This window comes from Puma concolor, chromosome D4 (assembly GCF_028749965.1).
Source record: "Puma concolor isolate L17-30 chromosome D4, mPumCon1.1.hap2, whole genome shotgun sequence".
NCBI lineage: Eukaryota > Metazoa > Chordata > Mammalia > Carnivora > Felidae > Puma > Puma concolor.
In genome coordinates this window covers 82,442,117-82,467,147 of record NC_141679.1, presented here as the reverse complement: position 1 = coordinate 82,467,147, position 25,031 = coordinate 82,442,117, and the positions used below count along the sequence as shown (strand labels likewise).

The 25,031-nt window shown below is 38.8% G+C and overlaps 1 protein-coding gene across 1 annotated transcript; it reads right to left on the bottom strand.

The window, feature by feature from the left end:
- Positions 1-5,733: 5,733 nt before the first annotated feature.
- LOC112850646 (olfactory receptor 1N2-like) lies at positions 5,734-6,700 on the bottom strand. The gene is given in 2 exon segments (XM_025914195.1): positions 5,734-5,842; positions 5,844-6,700. Coding segments are annotated over 2 exon segments (966 nt in total).
- Between the last annotated feature and the right edge of the window lie 18,331 nt (positions 6,701-25,031).

Genomic DNA, 25,031 nt, shown 5'->3' with positions numbered 1-25,031 from the left:
TCTGTTCATTTTGCAGCATGAATTAGTACTTCATTCCTTTTTATTGCTGAATAATATTCCATTATATGGATCTACCACTTTTGTTTATCCACTCATCCGTTGATGGACATTTGAGTTGTTTGCACTTTTTGGCTGTTGTGAATAATGCTGCTATGAACACGAATGTACAAGTTTTTGTGTGGACATGTGTTTGGTTCTTTTGTATATATACTTCAGAGTGGGATTGCTGGATCATACAGCAAAGTTATGCTTAATTTCAGAGAAACTGAAAACTAGTTCCCAAAGTGCCTGTACAATTTCACCTTCCTACTGGCAGTTATCCCACCAGTTTATCCCACTAGTTTATCCCACCAGTTTATTCACATTCTCATCAACACTTGCTATTGTCTGTTATTGTTGTTGCTGTTGTTTTATTTTAGTCGTCTTAGTGGATGTAGAGTGAAATCTCTCTGTGGTTTTGAATTGTATTTCTCTAATGACTAATGATGTTGAGCATCTTTTCATATACTTTTATGACATACTTAAATCAGCACGCTCAGAGCATGGTCATTAGCTTGGCCATTGAAACATTTACCCCTTTTCTGAGAATTCCTTTTCCATAATTCTTGTGAGCGCTCTTGGCATTCTATGATCTTCAGCATTAATCTATATTCCCTGAAAGATCCAGACCATACTAAATATTTTAGTACTGTTGTTCCTCTGCCTTGACAATATGGGAACTTAAATTACTGTGAATCAGGCATATCAATTTAGGAAAAGAAAAAAGTTATCATTCAATGGTTTTATTAGTAAGTGTTTGAGAAATGATAAATTGGCACTCTCCATCCACTCTGACTTTGTTCTGCTGTACCTTCCTACACTTGAAAAGCTGGAAAGAAGAAAGGAATACTTTCCCCAGACTCCTTTGTGGGTCAGGTCCTGGATATGAATTAGGTTCTATTGAATAGATGTACTTTTGTGAAATTTGGAATAGTGAAATGAGATGAAGTGCATTTGGGGTTTTTGTTTTTGTTTATTTTTGCCTTTTCTACTGTCAGATGTATTAATGGAGCATTTTTTTCCGCAGTAGAATTTCGGCGTCCAATCAGCAGGTACATAGATGCTGACAGGCAGTTGCATTGAGAATAGCAGTTGGATTCCACTTTTCTGGGTCCAGTCATCAGTTTAGGGGGAATAAACATGTATTTTTTATGTTAATCCCTGATATCTGGGTTGTAGCTGCACGGATATGCTCCTGAATTCATAGTTCCAATGGCGACCTTCTGATTCCCCACCTTCCTGATGACATAAGAGGTAGAAGTACTCCATGTTGGTCTCATTATTCTTGTCCTCACATTTATTCCTAGTGACTCATTCTAGAGCCTCTGATTCTATGACACTGTAAATGACTTTGTAAGGACCCAATTCCTTGAATTAATTTTTGCTTAAAATACCAATGGTGGTTTCTTTTGTCTACCCGGAACGTTGATGAATAAAATAGATAAAGAAATGTAGACTTAACCCTAGGATAATTGTGATGTCAGGCCCCTGATGCTTATGTGGATAGACAGAAAACCCTTTCGTCTCAAATGAAAAATGACATCATAACTGATTTTTAAGACAGATGAACCTTTTCTTCTATTTTTTAAAATACTTAATTTTCTTTAAAAAAGCCTCTGTCTCTCTCCCTTGTAGCAGAATACAGATGGTTGTTGATTCAACTTAATGAATTTTCAACTGTATAATAGTGCAAAAGTGATATGCATTCAGTACAAACAGTACTTTGAATTTTGATCTTTTCCTGAGCTAGCAATATGTGGCACATATCTTGATGCTCTCTTGGGATGCCGGCAGCAACAGCAACAGCGTCCAGTCAGCCATGTGATCGGGGGGTAAACAAGCAATACACTTGCAACCATTCTGTCCCATACACCCATCTCCATTGTCACTTTCCATATGGTATTCAATAAAGTGCATGAGTTATCCAACAGTTATAAAATAGACTTTGTGTTAGATGATTTTGTGCACCTGTAGGCTAATGTAAGCATCCTGAGCACACGTAAGGTAGGCTGGGCTAAGCTGTGATGTTCAGTAGGTGAGGTGTATGAAATGCATTCTCACTTCAGGATATTGTCAACTTATGGTGGGTTCATCAGGACATATTCCACTGTGAGTCAAGGAAGATCTGTATATAATAACCTCATCTAGCATCTCTTTGTGGAAAACAGAGTTTTCTAGAAATTCTCTCTTAAACAAGAGAAATATTAATTTTATTTCCACAGCAAACTCCAGACAACCAGAGTATACATATTGGCCAAAAAGAATTGATATAAAATTTTAAAGATATTTCTATTTATGTTTATCGAAGTAAGATTTTACTATGGAAAATACAAGTGGAAAGTGGATATGGAAGAGAGACAAGAACAATCATACATAATTCCATCACCCTGGGATAGTACCTTTTAATATTTTGGTATATTCAAGTTTTTTTAGACAAGTATTATGAATAATGAATTCATAATGAGTTCAGTATAGTGATGTGTTATCAAATATTGGAAAGCTCACACACTACTCCATCATATCAACATAGCATAATTAGCCACAATGACTAAAATTTGAGAGCTTTCTGTTTCTCTTATGAGTAATATCTTTATATCAAAGTTATTACTGACGAATGGATAAAGAAGATGTGGTTTATATATACAATGGAGTACTACTTGGCAATGGGAAAGAATGAAATCTGGCCATTTGCAGCAATGTGGATGGAACTGGAAGGTATTATGCTAAGTGAAATAGTCAGAGAAAGACAGATACCATATGTTTTCACTCATATGTGGGTCTTCAGAAACTTAACAGAAGACCACAGGGGAGGGGAAGGGGGAAAAAAAGTTACAGAGAGGGAGGGAGGCAAACCATAAGAGACTCTTGGATACTGAGAGCAAAGTTATAAATAATATTGTTTTACTATTTCCTTGATCAAACTCCTGGAAGTGAAAGAGTAGGTCATAAGGTACACAATTTTTTTAAATGTTTTATTTATTTTTGAGACAGAGAGAGACAGAGCATGAGCAGGGGAGGGGCAGAGAGAGAGGGAGGCACAGAATCCAAAGCAGGCTCCAGGCTCTGAGCTGTTAGCACAGAGCCTGACACGGGGCTTGAACTCACAGACTGTGAGATCATGACCTGAACTGAAGTCAGATGCTTAACTTACTGAGCCACCCAGGTGCCCTGGTACAAATATTTTTTATGCTCTAAATATATATTATCAACTTATTTCCTGAAAGTCTATACCAATTTGTATTCCAATTACCAGTAGCATTTCAGAATATCTCCTTCACCTGCTTTTATATAGCATCAATTATTGTCATTAAAACAACACAATTATAATATCTAACAGTATTTTACAATATAAATTTGGGATGACGTTATTTCTAAAGTTTTTACATTGTGATTCTGTACTATGTAAAGGACTATTTCCATTCTCAGAATTTTATTAGTTGTAATTAGCTATCTATATCCCACAGAATATATAGTGGGATTCTTAGATATGACATAAAGTCTCTAAATTTTTGTATACAAAAGAAATACTTTACCTAATTAAAATATATTAAAGTTTGAATATAGGTTTTAAAATGACAAATAAAGCAAATATACCTTCTGAAAAAAAAGTAAAGCACCAGTGACTTTGTAATTTATGGAGTCTTTATTTACAATACTTATGCTGTCCTTTACCAAGTCATTACCCCTGCCTAAACAATATTCTGGTTATTTTCTGAGTCTTATAAGGGGCAAATATAGTTGAGAACATGAGACTAGGAGAAACAGATAAGTTATAACCATATATATTCATCTATATACCTGCACCTAAAATTTCTGGACTCAGAAATATCTCCAGAAATATCCTATCCATTTGAGTCCATTTGGTTTAAGAAGATCACCTTCAAAAGTGTAAATGGTCCTGTGGAAGAGTGAACCTTACTCGCCAATTGAGTACATGTCTTTTAAGAGATATAATGATATTTGGTTTAACCCTCCAGGAATGGGAGTTTGATTGCTAGGATAGCCTATTAATACAGGGCAGAGAACAGACTGAATAGATAGTAAACAGTATGGTGTATTTGGGTGCCTGGAGGGCAGAGGTGGTGATATTACAGGTAAGAAATTGGCTCAGAAAAAAAGGGATATTACCAACAAACACAAAGGTTGATTAAAAAAAAATTTTTTTTTTAATGTTTATTCACTCTTGAGAGAGACAGAGACAGAATGTGAGTGTGTCAGGGGCAGAGAGAGAGAGGGAGACACAGAATCAGAAGCAGGCCCCAGGCTCCAAGCTGTCAGCACAGAGCCTGACGCGGGGCTGGAACTCACCAGCTGTGAGATCATGACCTGAGCCGAAGTTGGACACTCAACCGACTGAGCCACCCAGGTGCCCCAAAGGTTGATTTTTTAAACCTCTGCTTTCCTACTAGAAATTGCAGTAGTAGATTGCTGTGGTCAGGGCACGTAACCTACTTCAAGGCCAGGATGGTCTGGTCTGGTTTCCCTGGTTGTCATGTTATTTCCACCTCTTCTATCTAAGAAGAAGGGATGGAGAGAAGGGAGGATGGTCAAAGGGAAACGCACACAGGTGCAATCTTCTTCTTGTATAATTATCTTCCTTTCAAAGCAAGATCTGTTGTAGAAGACATCAAAAAGTCACACCCTCCTTTTTAAAAAACTTGATCAAGGATGAACTGGACTTTGAGTCTTTGGAGAGCCCTGTTTTTAGGTGCTTCTTTATCTCTCTGGGGTGACTTTCTAATCATTGTAATATTTTTTTTGCCAACTCTCAAATTTCATTCCTAGTTCTAAAAATACCCTCATTTGAAACATGTGGATATAAAAAAAAACTAGTAACCTGTAACCCCACTGCAAAAATATAACCTCTGTTAAGCTTGTGACTTCTCAGAACACCCATTTCCACCAGACTACCTTTCCTCAAATTATTGCTCTAAAATTTCCAGCACACGTGATTTATAGTTTTGTGTTTGCATTTTGGATATTTTATTAAAGAACCCAGAAAATAAACTGGATACTTTAGTACAAAGTTGGCACACAGTAGGAATACATAAATATTGACTCTGTTTCACCAGCCATTACAATAACAGGAAGGAGTGTTCTTGAGTTAAAGAAATGAAATATTAAGGAAATACCATAAAATATATATTAATTTAATTCTTCACCTCCTATGACAATCCTTCAATATTTATCATGATGTCCACAATGTGGTATAGTAGAAAGAGGATGAGTATTAGAATCAAACTTACCTGGTTTGGGGAAGTTATTCACATTCTGAGTCATACTTTTCACAACCCTGCCTCAAAGAACTGATGTGAAGAACAATGAGGAACCTTGTAAATACTCAATACATGTTTGTATTCTCATACCTTCACCCTGTGCCATAGTACCCAAGAGTAGGGGTACTTGAATCCAGAGTGTATGTCATATACTTTAGTTCACTCTGGCTAATACTCTGGTTTTAGAGATGAGAAGGGAGAATGGTGTCTTGCCTTCCCTTAGCACTGAGATCCAGAGAAAGCCTGAGACAGAACATCTCATTCTAAAGCCAAATAAATGAGTGAGAATCTCCTTTTTGTTGTGCCCCTAACCCGGAGTTACCTGATAACCTTCCCTTAAAAATCAGTCTGAGAGTGGTGAAATTACCAAAATGATGGAGGGCAGGGTTGCTCAGGATACCAGGACCAGGCATCACCGTCATGGTGAGAGGAATGTTTTTCAATTGCCAAATAGTTTACGCAAGGCCTCCTTCATATCTCTGTTCCTCAAGCTATAGATGAATGGATTTAGCATGGGGATAATCACCATAGAGAATGGCATCCCTGCTTTGACTTTCTGCAGAGTGAGTTGATGGAGGAAATAAATAAACACCCATAAGAGATCCATAGAACAGCAGAACCACTGTGAGGTGAGAACCACAGGTAGAGAAGGCTTTCTAGCACCCTCCAGGAGATGAGACGCCAAACATAGCCCAGGAAATGTGGACATAGGAGAGGACAATCAGCATGAGGGGAACCGTGAGGAACATCAGGCCCATGGTGATGATCATCAGCTCATTAATGCGGGTATCTGAGCAGGCAAGCTTCAGTAGAGCACTAGGATCACAGTAGAAGTGAGGGATGGCTTTGTGGGCACAGAAGGCCACACGGGTCAGAGGCAGTGTGTTCACCAGGGCAGGGCAGTTGGTTAGCACCCAGCACATGGGCAGTTGGTTAGCACCCAGCATTAGTGCACAAAGTTGGGGACTCATAGCTGTGCTGTAATGGAGTAGCTGACAGTAGACCACATAGTGGTCATATGCCATCACAGCCAGAAGGCAGTTGTCGAGGCCACCAAACACAAGGAGGAGATACAGCTGTGCAAGGCAACCAGAATGGGAGATGGTCCAACTCTGGGTATGAATGTTGGCCAGCATTTTGGGTATTGAAGCAGAGGTGAAACAGACATCAGTTAATGATAAGTTTGCCAGGAAGAAGTACATGGGAGTATGAAGGTGTGGGTCAGAGTTGATGACCAGGATGATGAGCAGGTTCCCTGTCATGGTGAACAGGTACACGCCCAGAAAAACGCCAAATAGGAGAGGTTGCTCCCCTGGCTGCTCAGAGAGTCCTAGAAGGAAGAAGTCTGAAATAGCAGTTTGGTTCACTCTGCTTGGTTTTCCCATCCCTGTAGTTCTTGTTATCTGTTCAGATATTCCCTCTGTTAGTATTTAATTATTAGATCAACCACAGATGTATCTGTGTAGCCAGAACTATATTGGGGGAAAAAGGAGAATAAATGGACCTTGACAATGAGAATCTTGGATCTCATTGGACATGTAAGAAAATACCCACAGGACATAGAAACAGGCAAGATAATATCCATACAAGTGCAGATTGTGCTTTTGGTTTAAATGGGGTCCAGGGAAGATATCAGTTTGACTAGAGAAATCAGTGTAAGCTATTGGAGGAGCTAAGAATTGAGCATATCCTTGAAGGCATGATTGGAAAAGTCATTAATGTTTAGTGATTGATAATTTCCTTTGATGCCTCTCCCCCAACACACACACACACACACACACACACACACACACACACACACACTCACTCACCAATTAGACAAAATAGCCTCCTCTCTACTAGCTTCCCCAATCCCTAGAACTTGACCGCACCATTTAGCTCCCCTCCCTATGCCCTTCCCTAACTGGGGCCACAGGGTATGTGGGCTAAGGGCAGTGAGTATCTGTGATGTCCCATCTACCGCATCTCCTCCTCTCCACAAACAGGAAGGGGGCCACACCCACCCCATGATCACTGTCTCTTCTTTGTCACTGTCCTCTTCCTCTTCTGCTTCTTTGTACTTGTATTCACTCTAGGAACTGATATTTCAGTTCTCCTGGCCTCTCATCATGATCAGCTCCTATTTGTAGAGACTGGTTAAATACCAGACATCTTCATGGCATTCTTTTATTCTTCATAAGGCCATGACATAGGTGCTACTATCCTTGTAAATGATGACACTGAGCTTCAGAGATATTTGATGTATTCAAGATCAGATAGCTAGTAAATGGCATTCAAATGCAGGTGTGCCTGACTCCAGAGCCTGTGCCTTTACCCCTACAATTGTACCATATTTCTCCAATATTTACTTTTCATCAGAGGAAGGAAGATGGAAGGAATCAGGCTCTGGTTCTCTGGGCTTGAAAGTAGCCACTCTGTTCTGCTCCCCTGGGATTTAGAGAGAGCTGGTGTGAGAGCTCATTCCATATTGGCCTTGTAAAAACTACGGCCTTAGACGTTTCTGTGAATAGTTAATCCTCTATTTGTTCTTTGGTTCGTAGAGTGACTTCTGATCTTAGGTGGAGAGTCAGCTCATCTACCCAGGAAACTTCTGCCTAGTTGTTGTGTTGGGAAGTGTGTGTGTGTGTGTGTGTGTGTGTGTGTGTGTGTGTGTGTGTCCTGCCCCTTGTAGATTCTCACCTGTGAGAGCATGGATCAGTGTCCGGCATCTTCAGATTTTCCATTTCTTTCTCCTGGATGGATAATTCACAATGAGGAAGTTTCTGGGATCTTTAAGACTCAGTCAGCAGAGTTTGTGTCTATTGAGTCCAGAGTTCACTAGGAACATGGAGTGTATGATTCCTTTGCAGCTTCCCTAAGCCTGAGAAGACAAGAGACTTTCTTAGGGTTTTAAAGACTTCTTGAAAACATCTCCCAAAGTGCTCATTAGAGCCAACCTCAGTGTCATTGTGCAGCCTTTCCTGCAGCCAACCCTGGCTGGATGCTGGGAGAACTGAGGGCAAATATTTCCCAGAGTTAAGCTCAGATGTCGGTCTCAGGAGTGTGATTCTGAGGCCTCTTGCTGGGATACAGTGCACTTCAGCCTGACCAGCAGGTCCCTAGGAAATTGTACATATGCACTGGACAGTTGAATTTCTGTCCCATACTCTAAGCAAAATTGCATTGAGGAAAGTGTCAGATATATAAATTATAATGATTTCTGTTGGTGATTTTCCTAAACAAAGTAATCCTAATGTAGAGCAACCTCCTCAAGTCCTAAACTCTCAACTAAATGAGGCAGCCTATATAGAGCACACCAACCATAATGTCTGATACCTAGAAGCTGCTAAAAATGTTTTATGTCCTGTATTTTTATTAATACTATTGAATTGATACTATTATTAATATTATTGAACACTTTCATTACACAATCTCAAGTAATACAGGAAGCTTAGATACAGGAACTATTATTATTCCCATTTTACAGATGATGAAACAGAGGTCCAGGGAAGATAACGACTTGACCAAGGTCATACAACTACTAAATGAAGGTGGTAGAATTCCAACCTAAGTCTGCATGACCCTAGAATCCATGTTCTTAACCACACTTTGTCCTAGTATCATTACTGGTTTTAATCGTCAACAATTCCACAGATAGAAAATAATCTCATTTTTCTAACTCACATGTCTCTGGTTACTAGTGAGATTGACGATTTGTTTCATCTGCTTTTTAACGATGGTTAATTATTCCCCAAATTATCCTATTAATATGTTTCTCCTTTATCTACTGGGATATTTGTGGGGTTTTAAAATGGATGTTAGAGGCAATAAAACAAATGAAAATATTTTATGGGTGTTGTTTTCTGTCCTTGCCATTCCAAGACGTCTACAACTTTTTTAAAATGTTTTTTATAGTCAAAATTGACAGATATGTGGCTTTGTGATTTTTTCCATTACTTTTATACTGAAAAGTCTTTCCATCTTACATAACAGGAAAATGTCATTTAGTTATTTCTTCTAAATTTTAAACAGTACATTTAAAATTTTTTCTCCTTTTTTCTTGCAATATTTTATTTAACTTCAAGTTACTTAACATACAGTGTAGCATTCCTTTCAGGAGTAGAATTTAGTGATTCATCCCTTAAATATAATACCCAGTGTTAATCATAACAAGTGCCCTCCTTAATGCCCATCAACCCAAATTTTAATTTACTTGCAATTTATGTTGTGGTATAGTGAAAGAAAAAGATCTACTTTTACTTTTAATTACTCACAATAGCTAGTTTTATCAGGACTATTTTTTAATAACTCATGCATTTTCCAGTGCACAGGTCTGTGCACCTGTGCCTGGCCTTTCCAAATCATGTGGGCTGCTCACAGCACTGGCAGCAGCGTTCTGAAAGTGGGCCTCTTGACAGCAAACATTTTAAGAGATCAAGGTGAAAACTGCATGATTTTCATAAAACCTAGCTTTGGAAATCCTAGAATCTCATTTTCACTACCTTCTATAGATCAAAGAAGTCACGAGGGCCAAGCCAGTGACTAAGGTAAAGAAATTAAGCTCCATCTGTCCATAAAAAGAATAGCAAATAACTTTTGGCTTTCTGTAATTTACCAACACCTGAAATTATTTAAATTCTTCTCACATTCAAAATCGATTCACTCCTTCCCTCAAAGCTCAGAATTTCATTGCATTGGAACATCAGGTCAGTGTCCAAGATCTTGTGTCGAAACGAGGTCCTGGTGAAAATGTGTTTCCTTAGATTCACTTCCCTGTTCATTGTCCTTCTCAATCTGGAGACCTGGGACATGAGAGACAAGTTATCTCTCTCCTCCCTCCTCACGCATACCCACCATGATGCTGATATGGGCATGGGATAACTACAATAGACACTCCAAATCCTCAGGGGCAAGGATAGGACAGAGAGAGGAGCAGGAGGCAGAGAGTGATGTTGTTGCTTATACTCTACTGATGGATATACCACACTTCATCTGTTCTACTGTTGATAGCCATTTAGATGATGATAAAAATATTCTTATACAGCCTCTTAGAGAACATACATACACATTTTGGTTGAATATATATTTAGTAGTAGAATTTGGGGGTTCTAGGTTTTGCATGGTTTCAACTTTAGTTTTTCAGAATGATTTTCATGTATACATGACAAATATCTCCTCTGGGTGTTGACTTTTCACTTTCTTATTGGTGTCTTTTGAGAAATAGAAGTTATTAATTTTAATATAGTCCAATTTATATTTTTCTTTATGATTATGTTGTTTGTGTCCTAAGAGATATTTGCATACTTCTTCATTATGAAGATATTCTCCCGTGTTTCCATCTAAAGTCTCCATTATTTTTTATTTCTATATGAATCTCTTTGGACTTGATTTTTATATGCAGCATGAGGTCAGAGTCAAATTATATTTTCTCCCATTTGGGTATCCGATTATCTCAGATGATTTATTGAAAAGGTCATCATCTTGGAAAGTTTATTCAGCTATGTTGAAGAGTCACATTCATAATTCAGGTGAACATTTATCTATGAATCTGTTTATAGACTCTTCTGTTTCATCAGTTTTTCTGTCCTTGGTAAATACCACAGTTTTAATTATTATAGTTTTATAATATCTTGATATATGGTTGTATAAGTCTTCTAAATTTGTTTCCTTGGCTATCCTTGGTACTTGTATTTTTATGTGAACTTTAGAATTAGCTTTTCACACACAGACACATACACAACCTGCTAGAACTATGAATGTGATTTCATTGATAGGCTAATTTGGGAAGAGTGTATACCATAGTAATGCTGAATTTTTCAATCTATGAATATAGTATATCTCTTCATTTTTGCCTACTTTATTTCAATAGCGTTTTAATAATATTTTGTAAATTTTAGTAAAGAGGTCTTGCACATTACCTTAAATGTATTCCTGGGTATCTGTGCTTTTATAGTCTAAAGTAAATAACATGTTTAGAATGTTTGTTTCTGTTTGTTCATGGCTAGGGTGCAGAAATGCAGTTGGTTTTGTATGTTAACTTTTGTATTGAGTGACCTTGCTATATCATTTTATTAGTCATTTTATTAGTCATAAATTTGGAGTGAATTTTTAGGTGTATAATCAGATTGTCTGATAATTATCTGATAATAATACCAGTATTTCCAATTCCTATTTTTCAATATTTTACTTAAATTCTAGTTAGTTAACATATTGTGTAACATTGGCTTCAGGAGCACAACTTATCACTATATATAACACCCAGTGGTCACCACAAGTGCCTTCCTTAGTACCCATCACCCATTTAGCCCATCCCCCTGCCCACCTACCCTCCATCAACCCTCAGTTTATTCTGTATAGTTAAGAGTCTCTTATGGTTTGCCTCCCTATCTCTTGTTTTCCCCCTTTGCCCTATGTTTATCTGTTTTGGTTATTAAATTCCATGTATGAGTGAGATCATGTAGTATTTGTCTTTCTCTGGCTGACTTGTTTCACTTAGCATAATACATTCTAGCTCCATCCATATCATTGTAAATGGCAAGATTTCATTACTTAATAGCTGAGTAATACACACACATGCATACATACATACATACATACATACATACATACATACTACATCTTCTCCATCCATTCATCAATCAATGGGCATTTGGGCTGTTTCCACAATTTGACTATTGTTGATAATGCTGCTATAAACATTATCCCTTCAAATCAGTACTTTGTATCCTTTGGATAAATACCTAGTAGTGCAATTGCTGAATCATAGGGTAGTTCTGTTTTTAACTCTCTGAGGAACCTCCTTACTATCTTCCACAGTGCCTGCACCAGTTTGCATTCCCAACAACAATGTAAGAGGATTCCCCTTTCTCTGCATCCTTGGTATCATATCTTGTTTCCTGCATTGTTAATTTTAGCCATTCTGACTGTTATAAGGTGGTATCTCATTGTAGTTTTGATATGTATTTCCCTGATGATGAGTGATATTGAGCATCTTTTCATGTGTCTATTAGCCATCTGTATGTCTTCTTTGGAGCAAATGTCTCTTCATGTCTTTTGCCCATTTTTAATTGGGTTATTTGTTTTTTGGGTGTTGATTTTTATAAGTTCTTTGTATATTTTGGATACTAACCCTTTATCAGATATGTCATTTGCAAGTATCATCTCCCATTCCAAAGGTTGCCTTTTAGTTTTGTTGATAATTTCCTCCTCTGTGCAGAAGCTTTTTATTTTGGTGTAGTTTCAATGGGGTTTTTTTTGCTTTTGTTTCCCCTGCCTCTGGAAATAAGAAGTTGCTATGACTGGTGTCAAAGAGGTAACTGCCTGTGTTCTCCTCCAGGACATTGATGGTTTCCTGTCTCACATTTAGTTCTTTCATCCATTTTGAATTTATTTTTTTATATGGTGTAAGAAAGTGGTCCAGTTTCATTCTTTTGCGTGTTGCTCTCCAGTTTTCACAGTACCATTTGTTGAAGAGACTGTCTTCTTTTCCATCAATAGTGTTTCCTTCTTTCTTAAAGATTAGTTAACCATAGAGCTGTGGGCCCATTTCTGGGTTTTCTATTCTGTTGCATGGATCTATGTGTCTGTTTTTGTGCCACTACCATACTGTCTTGATGGCTACAGCTTCATAATATAAGTTGAATTCTGGAATGATAATATGCCTCCAGCTTTGCTCTTCTTTTTCAAGATAGCTTTGGCTATTCCAGGTCTTTTCTGGCTGCATGCAAATTTTAGGATTATTCATTGTAGTCCTGTGAAAAATGCTGTTGGTATTTTAATATAGATTGCATTAAATGTGTGCATTCTTTGGGGTAGTATAGACAGTTTAACATATTTGTTCTGTAATGAAATGGCACTAAATTCCTATCTGTCAGTAATTACTCCAACTGTAAATGAGCTACATACTCCAATCAAAACACACAGAGTATCAGAATAGATTTAAAAAAAACAAGACCCTCTCTCCCCAGTATTTCACCGCTGCGTCAGTGCAGGCATCAGCAAATTAATGAGAGGAGAGAGGAGGCCCCTGCTCTTGGGCACCCACAGGAACTTACTCCAGCTCCAGACACACCGTAAACACTTTCATCTAATGGAAGATAAGCTGTGAAATCGGATTTCTGAACCACAAGACACTTGTGTAAAAACTGCATTCCATGCCAGGCCTGAAATGTTCCAAAGCTCAGTTCCCTATCAGCATCCCAGGTGGTGCAATTAATAAAGAGCTAGCGTGGGGCCACTGGCACAAACAAGGCAGCTCCTTAGAACATGAACTTCCTATTTGTTCCATTCCTTGGGTAGATAATGCCTGTTAATTACTCTGGAGGGGAGTCAGGAATAAATTCAAAACAGATATATATCTGCCCATGTGCCTGGTGGACATTTCCAGTCAACCTGAAGCCTTCTGGTTGCTCTATGTTCCCTGGTAAAAGATGCCTCAACTTCCATCATTCTCCTTATCTGGGACAGAAGTTTCAGAGTAATATCTGAGTTTTCTCTTTCCCGTGCACACCACATCCGCGACTGTCATCAGTTTTGTTAGAACATTCTATCTGGTCTCGCTGGATCAAGCTCTCCTCTCCAGATCGCCCTATATGGGGAACTGAAAATAATCCTCATTTCAATGACATTATTTTGGCGAGGAGAGAGGGAAGATGGCGGCGTAGGAGGACGCTGGGCTCACCGCGCGTCCTGCTGATCACTTAGATTCCACCTACACCTGCCTAAATAACCCAGACCCGCCAGAGGATTAGCAGAACGGAGTCTCCGGAGCCAAGCGCAGATGAGAGGCCCACGGAAGAGGGTAGGAAGGACGGTGAGGTGGTGCGTGCTCCACGGACTGGCGGGAGGGAGCCGGGGCGGAGGGGCGGCTCGCTGGCCAAGCAGAGCCCCCGAGTCTGCCTGGCAAAAGCGGAGGGGCCTGACAGACTGTGTTCCGACAGCAAGCGCGACTTAGCGTCTGGGAGGTCATAAGTTAACAGCTCTGCTAAGAAAACGGGAAGGCTGGAGGACAAAGGGAAGGAGAGCTGCTGAGCCCCCTGACGACAGAGCTCAGTTTGGTGGGGAACAAAGACGCTCGCCAGTGCCATCTCCCCTGCCCATCCCCCAGCCAAAATCCCAAAGGGAATCAGTTCTTGCCAGGGAACTTGCTCGCTCTGCGCAAACACCCAACTCTGTGCTTCTGCAGAGCCAAACCTCCGGCAGCGGATCTGACTCCCTCCCGCTGCCACAGGGCCCCTCCTGAAGTGGATCACCTAAGGAGAAGCGAGCTAAGCCTGCCCCTCCTGCCCCGGTGCACCTTGCCTACCCACCCCAGCTAAGACGCCAGATCCCCAGCATCACAAGCCTGGCAGTGTGCAAGTAGCCCAGATGGGCCATGCCACCCCACAGTGAATCCCGCCCCTAGGAGAGGGGAAGAGAAGGCACGCACCAGTCTGACTGTGGACACAGCGGTGGGCTGGGGGCAGACATCAGGTCTGACTGCGACTCCGCCCACCAACTCCAGTTATGCACCACAGCACAGGGGAAGTGCCCTGCAGGTCCTCACCACGCCAGGGACTATCCAAAATGACCAAGCGGAAGAATTCCCCTCAGAAGAATCTCCAGGAAATAACAACAGCTAATGAGCTGATCAAAAAGGATTTAAATAATATAACAGAAAGTGAATTTAGAATAATAGTCATAAAATTAATCGCTGGACTTGAAAACAGTATAGCTGACAGCAGAGAATCTCTTGCTACAGAGATCGGGGACTAAGGAACAGTCACGAGGAGCTGAAAAACGCTTTAAACGAAATGCATAACAAAATGGAAACCAACACGGCTCGGATTGAAGAGGCAGAGGAGAGAATAGGTGAACTAGAAGATAAAGTTATGGAAAAAGAGGAAGCTGAGAAAAAGAGAGATAAAAAAATCCAGGAGTATGAGGGGAAAATTAGAGAACTAAGTGATACACTAAAAAGAAATAATATACGCATAATTGGTATCCCAGAGGAGGAAGAGAGAGGGAAAGGTGCTGAAGGGGTACTTGAAGAAATTATAGCTGAGAACTTCCCTGAACTGGGGAAGGAAAAAGGCATTGAAATCCAAGAGGAACAGAGAACTCCCTTCAGACGTAACTTGAATCGATCTTCTGCACGACATATCATAGTGAAACTGGCAAAATACAAGGATAAAGAGAAAATTCTGAAAGCAGCAAGGGATAAACGTGCCCTCACATATAAAGGGAGACCTATAAGACTCGTGACTGATCTCTCTTTTGAAACTTGGCAGGCCAGAAAGAATTGGCACGAGATTTTCAGTGTGCTAGACAGAAAAAATATGCAGCCGAGAATCCTTTATCCAGCAAGTCTGTCATTTAGGATAGAAGGAGAGATAAAGGTCTTCCCAAACAAACAAAAACTGAAGGAATTTGTCACCACTAAACCAGCCCTACAAGAGATCCTAAGGGGGACCCTGTGAGACAAAGTACCAGAGACATCACTACAAGCATAAAACATACAGACATCACAATGACTCTAAACCCATATCTTTCTATAATAACACTGAATGTAAATGGATTAAATGCACCAACCAAAAGACATAGGGTATCAGAATGGATAAAAAAACAAGACCCATCTATTCGCTGTCTACAAGAGACTCATTTTAGACCTGAGGACACCTTTAGATTGAGAGTGACGGGATGGAGAACTATTTATCATGCTACGGGAAGCCAAAAGAAAGCTGGAGTAGCCATACTTATATCAGACAAACTAGACTTTAAATTAAAGGCTGTAACAAGAGATGAAGAAGGACGTTATATAATAGTGACAGGGTCTATCCATCAGGAAGAGCTAACAATTATAAATGTGTATGCGCCGAATACTGGAGCCCCCAAATATATAAAACAATTACTCATAAACATAAGCAACCTTATTGATAAGAATGTGGTAATTGCAGGGGACTTTAACACCCCACTTACAGAAATGGATAGATCATCTAGACACACGGTCAATAAAGAAACAAGGGCCCTGAATGAGACATTGGATCAGATGGACTTGACAGATATATTTAGAACTCTGCATCCCAAAGCAACAGAATATACTTTCTTCTCGAGTGCATATGGAACATTCTCCAAGATAGATCATATACTGGGTCACAAAACAGCCCTTCATAAGTTTACAAGAATTGAAATCATACCATGCATACTTTCAGACCACAATGCTGTGAAGCTTGAAATCAACCACAGAAAAAAGTCTGGAAAACCTCCAAAAACATGGAGGTTAAAGAACACCCTACTAACGAATGAGTGGGTCAACCAGGCAATTAGAGAAGAAATTAAAAAATATATGGAAACAAACGAAAATGAAAATACAACAATCCAAGCGCTTTGGGACGCAGCGAAGGCAGTCCTGAGAGGAAAATACATTGCAATCCAGGCCTATCTCAAGAAACAAGAAAAATCCCAAATACAAAATCTAACAGCACACCTAAAGGAAATAGAAGCAGAACAGCAAAGGCAGCCTAAACCCAGCAGAAGAAGAGAAATAATAAAGATCAGAGCAGAAATAAACAATATAGAATCTAAAAAAACTGGAGAGCAGATAAGCGAAACCAAGAGTTGGTTTTTTGAAAAAATAAACAAAATTAACAAACCCCTAGCCAGGCTTCTCAAAAGGAAAAGGGAGATGACCCAAATAGATAAAATCATGAATGAAAATGGAATTATTACAACCAATCCCTCAGAGATACAAACAATTATCAGGGAATACTATGAAAAATCATATGCCAACAAATTGGACAACCTGGAAGAAATGGACAAATTCCTGAACACCCACACTCTTCCAAAACTCAATCAGGAGGAAATAGAAAGCTTGAACAGACCCATAACCAGCAAAGAAATTGAATCGGTTATCAAAAATCTCCCAAAAAATAAGAGTCCAGGACCAGATGGCTTCCCAGGGGAGTTCTACCAGACGTTTAAAGCAGAGATAATACCTATCCTTCTCAAGCTATTCCAAGAAATAGAAGGGGAATGAAAACTTCCAGACTCATTCTATGAAGCCAGTATTACTTTGATTCCTAAACCAGACAGAGACCCAGTAAAAAAAAGAGAACTACAGGTCAATATCCCTGATGAATATGGATGCAAAAATTCTCAATAAGATACTAGCAAATCGAATTCAATGGCATATAAAAAGAATTATTCACCATGATCAAGTGGGATTCATTCCTGGGATGCAGGTCTGGTTCAACATTCGCAAATCAATCAACGTGATACATCACATTAGCAAAAAAAAGAGAACCATATGATCCTGTCAATCGATGCAGAAAAGGCCTTTGACAAAATCCAGCACCCTTTCTTAATAAAAACCCTTGAGAAAGTCGGGATAGAAGGAACATACTTAAAGATCATAAAAGCCATTTATGAAAAGCCCACAGCTAACATCATCCTCAATGGGGAAAAACTGAGAGCTTTTCCCTGAGATCGGGAACACGACAGGGATGCCCACTCTCACCGCTGTTGTTTAACATAGTGCTGGAAGTTCTAGCATCAGCAATCAGACAACAAAAGGAAATCAAAGGCATCCAAATTGGCAAAGATGAAGTCAAGCTTTCGCTTTTTGCAGATGACATGATATTATACATGGAAAATCCGATAGACTCCACCAAAAGTCTGCTAGAACTGATACATGAATTCAGCAAAGTTGCAGGATACAAAATCAATGTACAGAAATCAGTTGCATTCTTATACACTAACAATGAAGCAACAGAAAGACAAATAAAGAAACTGATCCCATTCACAATTGCACCAAGAAGCATAAAATACCTAGGAATAAATCTAACCAAAGATGTAAAGGATCTGTATGCTGAAAACTATAGAAAGCTTATGAAGGTAATTGAAGAAGATTTAAAGAAATGGAAAGACATTCCCTGCTCATGGATTGGAAGAATAAATATTATCAAAATGTCAATACTACCCAAAGCTATCTACACATTCAATGCAATCTCAATCAAAACTGCACCAGCATTCTTCTCGAAACTAGAACAAGCAATCCTAAAATTCATATGGAAGCACAAAAGGCCCCGAATAGCCCAAGTAATTTTGAAGAAGACCAAAGCAGGAGGCATCACAATCCCAGAATTTAGCCTCTACTACAAAGCTGTCGTCATGAAGACAGCATGGTATTGGCACAAAAACAGACACTTAGACCAATGGAATAGAATAGAAACCCCAGAACTAGACCCACAAACGTATGGCCAACTCATCTTTGACAAAGCAAGAAAGAACATCCAATGGAAAAAAGACAGTCTCTTTAACAAATGGTGCTGGGAGAACTGGACAGCAACATGTAGAAGGTTGAAAATAGACCACTTTCTCACACCATTCACAAAAATAAACTCAAAATGGATAAAGGACCCGAATGTGAGACAGGAAACCATCAAAACCTTAGAGGAGAAAGCAGGAAAAGACCTCTCTGACCTCAGCCGTAGCAATCTCTTCCTCGACACATCCCCAAAGGCAAGGGAATTAAAAGCAAAAGTGAATTACTGGGACCTTATGAAGATAAAAAGCTTCTGCACAGCAAAGGAAACAACCAACAAAACTAAAAGGCAACCAACGGAATGGGAAAAGATATTTGCAAATGACATATCGGACAAAGGGCTAGTATCCAAAATCTATAAAGAGCTCACCAAACTCCACACCCGAAAAACAAATAACCCAGTGAAGAAATGGGCAGAAAACATGAATAGACACTTCTCTAAAGAAGACATCCGGATGGCCAACAGGCACATGAAAAGATGTTCAGCGTCGCTCCTCATCAGGGAAATACAAATCAAAACCACACTCAGATATCACCTCATGCCAGTCAGAGTGGCCAAAATGAACAAATCAGGAGACTATAGATGCTGGAGAGGATGTGGAGAAACGGGAACCCTCTTGCACTGTTGGTGGGAATGCAAATTGGTGCAGCCACTCTGGAAAGCAGTGTGGAGTTTCCTCATAAAATTAAAAATAGACCTACCCTATGACCCAGCAATAGCACTGCTAGGAATTTATCCAAGGGATACAGGAGTACTGATGCATAGGCGCACTTGTACCCCAATGTTTCTAGCAGCACTCTCAACAATAGCCAAATTATGGAAAGAGCCTAAATGTCCATCAACTGATGAATGGATAAAGAAATTGTGGTTTATATACACAATGGAATACTACGTGGCAATGAGAAAAAACGAAATATGGCCTTTTGTAGCAACGTGGATGGAACTGGAGAGTGTGATGCTAAGTGAAATAAGCCATACAGAGAAAGACAGATACCATATGGTTTCACTCTTATGTGGATCCTGAGAAACTTAACAGAAACCCATGGGGGAGGGGAAGGAAAAAAAAAAAAAAAGAGGTTAGAGTGGGAGAGAGCCAAAGCATAAGAGACTCTTAAAAGCTGAGAACAAACTGAGGGTTGATGGGGGGTGGGAGGGAGGGGAGGTTGGGTGATGGGTATTGAGGAGGGCACCTTTTGGGATGAGCACTGGGTGTTGTATGGAAACCAATTTGACAGTAAATTTCATATATTAAAAAAAAAAAAAACAAGACCCATCTATTTGCTGCCAGCAAGAGACTCATTTTAGACTGAAAGACACCTGTAGATTGAAAGTGAGGAGATAAAGAAATATTTACCATGCAAATGGATATCAGAAGAAAGCCAGAGTAGCAATACTTATATCAGGCAAACTAGATTTTAAACTAAAAGCTGTAACAAGAGATGAAGAAGGGCATTCATTACATCATACTAAGGGGGTCTATCCAACAAGAACATCTAATAATTGTACATATTTATGCTCCTAACTCAGAACACCCAAATATATAAAACAATAACAAACAGAAAGGAAATCATTGATAATAATACGATAATAGTAGGGGACTTTAACACCTCACTTATAGCAAAGGACAGATTATGTAAGCAGAAAATCAACAAGGAAACAATGGCTTTGAATGACACACTATACCAGATGGACTTAACAGGTATATTTGCAACATTTCATCCAAAAGCAGCAGAATATGCATTTTCTTTCAAATGCACATGGAACATTCTCAGATTAGATCACATACTGGGTCAGAAATCAGCCCTCAACAAGTACAAAAAAATTGAAGTCATACCGTGCAAATTTTCTGATCACAACACTATGAAATTTGAAGTCAATCAGAAGAAGAAATTCGGAAAGATCACAAATTCATGGAGGCTAAAGAACATCCTACTAAAGAATTAATGGTCAACCAGGAAATTAAAGAAGAAATTAACAAGTACCTGGAAACAAATGAAAATGAAAACATGACCATCCAAATCCTTGGGATGCAGCAAAAGTGGTCATAAGAGGGAAGTTTATAGCAATACAGGTCTACATCAAGAATCCAGAAAAGTGTCAAATATACAACCTAACCTTACACCTAAAGGAGCTAGAAAAAGAAAACAAATGAAGTATAAAGCCAGCAGAAGAAGGGAAATATTCCTAGTTTCCTATAGGTTTTATTGCAAATGGGTGTTGAAGTTTATCAAATACTTTTGTTTCATCTATTGAAATTTTGAAATGATTATTCTCCTTTATGTGTTAGTGGAATGGTTTTCATTGGTTGGTTTTCAAATGTTAAACTAACCTATCATCACGAATAAATCCTTTGGCTCAGTGTAGTATGTTTTCTGTGTAACTCTGATTTTAATTTTGTAATTTTTCATTTAGAGTTTTGAAACATCAAAGATCATTCTTTGATTTTCCTTTCTTTTTATTTACCTCTCAAATTTTAGTATTAGTGCCACGCTTGCCTCACAAAAAGAGTCACAGACTTTTTCTTCTACTATTCTGGTGAAGACTTCAGTGATGAGTTCATGTAAGACTGATTATTTCTTCCTTAAATGTTTGGAAGAACCCAACAGTGAAATCACTGGGGACTTGATATTTTTATTATGGGAACTTTTGATAATGCATTCCATTTCTCTAGTAGATAGGAAACTATTCAGATTTTCTTTTCTTTTGTCGGCTTTCATGTATTTTATCTTTGAAGTATTTGTCCATTTTACTCAAATTGGCATTCATCAGCTTAAAGTTGCTCATAATAGCCTTACATTAAAAAAATTGTCCTTACATTAAAAAAAGTACAGGGAGTAAAAAACACAAATAATACCTGTAAAAATTAATGAATGTTTATATATGTATATATCCATGTAGCCACTATAGATGGAGCTAGAGAGTATTATGCTAAGCGAAGTAAGTCAGAGAAATCAAATACCATATGATTTCACTATGTGGAATTTAAGAAACAAAACACAGAGAAAAAAGAGTGAGAGAGGCAAACCAAGAAACTGACTCTTAACTATAGAGAACAAACTGATGGTTAGCAGAGGGGAGGTGGCTGGGATGATGGGTTAAACAGGTGATAGGGATTAAGGGGTGCACTTGTGATGAGCACCAGGTGTTCCATGGAAGTGTTGAATCACCGTATTGTACACCTGAAAATAATATTACACTGTATGTTAACTGGAATTTAAATAAATACTTAAAATATATACATTTTAAAAATGTATTATGACATTTTAAAATGTATTAACGACATTTTCATCTCCCCAGTTTTCCTCAACATTACCCCAGAGATAAAAAGACTGACACTGATAATTTTTTGAGACTATTTAGCAACTAGAACTCTCAATTATTTTGTATGGGAATGTAAATTTGTATAAGCATTTGGAACATAGTTTGCCTACATATACTAAAGTTAAATATTGCTTACCCTAAGACTCAGACATATCACCTCTGCATATACACCTGAGAGAAATAAGTACATATGGCCCACAAAAGACATACTTAAGGATGTTCCTGTCACCTTTACTCATAATAGTAAAAAGTTGGAAATGACCATATATGTTCATCAACAGAAAAAATGAATAAAGTATTATTTGTGTAATGAAATATTATATAGCAATACAATACAAATCATGTCACAACATGATTGAATGTGACAGATGTCATGTTGAGCTAAAGAAGCCAGATGTAAGAGTTATACCATGTGATTCCTTTTACTTGAACTTTAATCATAGACAAAACTAATCTTCTGGTAATATGTATCACAAGAGTAGTTACCTCCAAGAGGATAATGGCTCAGAAGGGAAAAGAGGGAGCCTTCTAACTTGGAGGAGATATTATATATCTTGATTAGTGGGGTGTTACACAGGTGTAAACATGAAAAATTCATTGAGTTGTGCACTTCAGATTTATGTGCTGCGTTGACTTATGCCATAACCCAGTACATTTTTGGAAACTGGCTGGTAGCTCTATGCTTATAGATGGAGCTGTCGACTTTGAGTTCCACTGAAGCGTGATCTGGCTTGGAAATGCGTTTTGAGGAGGGGTCTCCAATGCCAGTAGGAGAAGAAAATTATTCTAATATTCTATATCCAGATAGAGGTCTAGAAGAAAAATCTGGATAAAGGGCTGTGGGTCTCAGCATTCAACATTTGGTGTGCATGTATAGTCATATATTTTCCTTGCTTTTCACATGATTCACTAATAATATAATTCTAGCTATTTGTGGCAACCCCCATTCCCAAGCTTCTCCAGAAAGTAAACCTCCCAGTTTCTAGCTGGGATAAGACAGGGATAGCATTCCCACAGGGTGGAGTGTAAAGAGTAATCTAAGGGACCTAGGTTTTCCTGAAATAACTGTCACCTCTTAGACTACCCTTTCACTCCTGGGTCCCATGGTACCAAGGGCTTCCAGTTTGTGGGCCTTTTTGAGGATTCTTTGGTGTGACAAGATTGATTCTTATATTTCACCTACTTCCAGTTTAAAATTCCACTTTTCCATATCTGTTCACTCATTTAATGCCACATGGAGATAAAGAAAAATTGCAGCATATGGAGCTAAACATGCAAAGAAGACCTTATTCAATACTATTGGCAGGTGAAGATATGGAGAAAAGAGAACTCTTGTTCACAGTTGGAGGAATTCTAAGTCGGTGCAGGCATTATAGGAAACAGTATGGAGGTACCTCAAAAAATTAAAAATAGAACTACCATACAGTCCAACAATTCCACATCTGGTAATATACTTGAAGTAAATAAAACACTATGTCCAAGAGATATCCGCACTCCGTGTTTATTGCAGCATTATTGGCCACAGCCAAGACACGGAAACAATGGAAGTGTCCATCGGGAGATGAGTGATATAGAAGCTGTGAGACACACACACATACAGACACACACACAATGGAATACTCTTCAGCAATAAAAAAAAAGAATGGAATCCTTCCGTTTGCAAGAATACGAATGGACCTTAAGGATATTATGCTAAGTGAAGTAAGTCAGATGGAGAAAGACAAATACTGTATATGTGGCTCTCACTTACATGTGGAATTAAAAAAATACCAAAAAACCAAAAATCCCATACTTATAGACAAAGGAATCAGATTTATGGTTTCCAGAGGTAGGGGTTAGGAGTTCGGGGAGTTTGAATAAGGTGGTTAAAAGGTAGAAACTTTCAGTTATAAGATAAATAAGTACTGGGGATATAATATACAACATTATGCCCATAGTTAACACTACTGTGCAGTATATTTGAAAGCCGTTAAAAGAGTAGATCCTAAGAGTTCTCATCACAAGAAGAAAAGGCAATTTTTTCCTTTTTTTTTTTTTTTTTTTTTTTTGGTATCTATATGAGATGATGGATAAGTAAACTTACTGTGGTAATCATTTTACAATATATGCAAGTCAAGTCACTATGCGGTACACCTTAAACTTATACAGTGTTGCATGTAAATTATATTTCAGTAAAACTGGGGGAAGAGATGATTACAGGAGGGGAAAAATACTGAACTCAATTCCACTGGAAAAATAAAAAAGGCAGGAGGACTTTTTTTTTAAAGTAAGCTCTACACCAAATGTGGGGCTTGGACTCATGACCCTGAGATCAAAGGTCACATGTCCTACTGACTGAGCCAGCAGGAGGATTTTTAACTGCTGGGGTGAGCTAGTGGAAAAGCACTGGAGGCTGTTATAAGGTTGGTTACTGTGATTAGACTGTGTTTGCTGACTGGCATCCACTAAAGTAGGGCTCCTACCCTTCCACAGAGACTGGGAGATAAGTATGTTCTTTCTTCACGATTGCATTTTAAAGAGATGGCTCCCAGGCCCTTAAGAAAGACATTCCCCGGTTGTACAACTGTCAAGAACATGAGAGAAGACTTATATCTCAAAGGGGCAGAGAAAAAAATTAACTCTGTAAGTCTTCTAAAGTAAAGCTCTAAGAAAGTGGAGGTCAGGGGCCCACAGCCAGGAGAAACTGCCTACAGCTTTGTCAAGTTGAGGGCAATGTTAAGACCATCTTGAGGGCGCCTGGGTGGCTCAGTCGGTTAAGCGTCCGACTTCGGCTCAGGTCATGATCTCACGGTCCGTGGGTTCGAGCCCCACATCGGGCTCTGTGCTGACGGCTCAGAGCCTGGAGCCTGCTTCCGATTCTGTGTCTCCCTTTCTCTCTGCCCCTCCCCCGTTCATGCTCTGTCTCTCTCTGTCTCAAAAATAAATAAACATTAAAAAAAAAAAAAAAAAGACCATCTTGATCACCACTCTCTCACTTCTCCCCTCACCACTCCCTTTCTACTTTTATCTGTCCTTGTGGGGTTTATGCCTTTTTAAAAAAATCACTTTACTTTTAGCAGAATTTTAGGAGAGTGTAAAATTAGATACATGACTTTAAAAACATTTTTAACGTTTA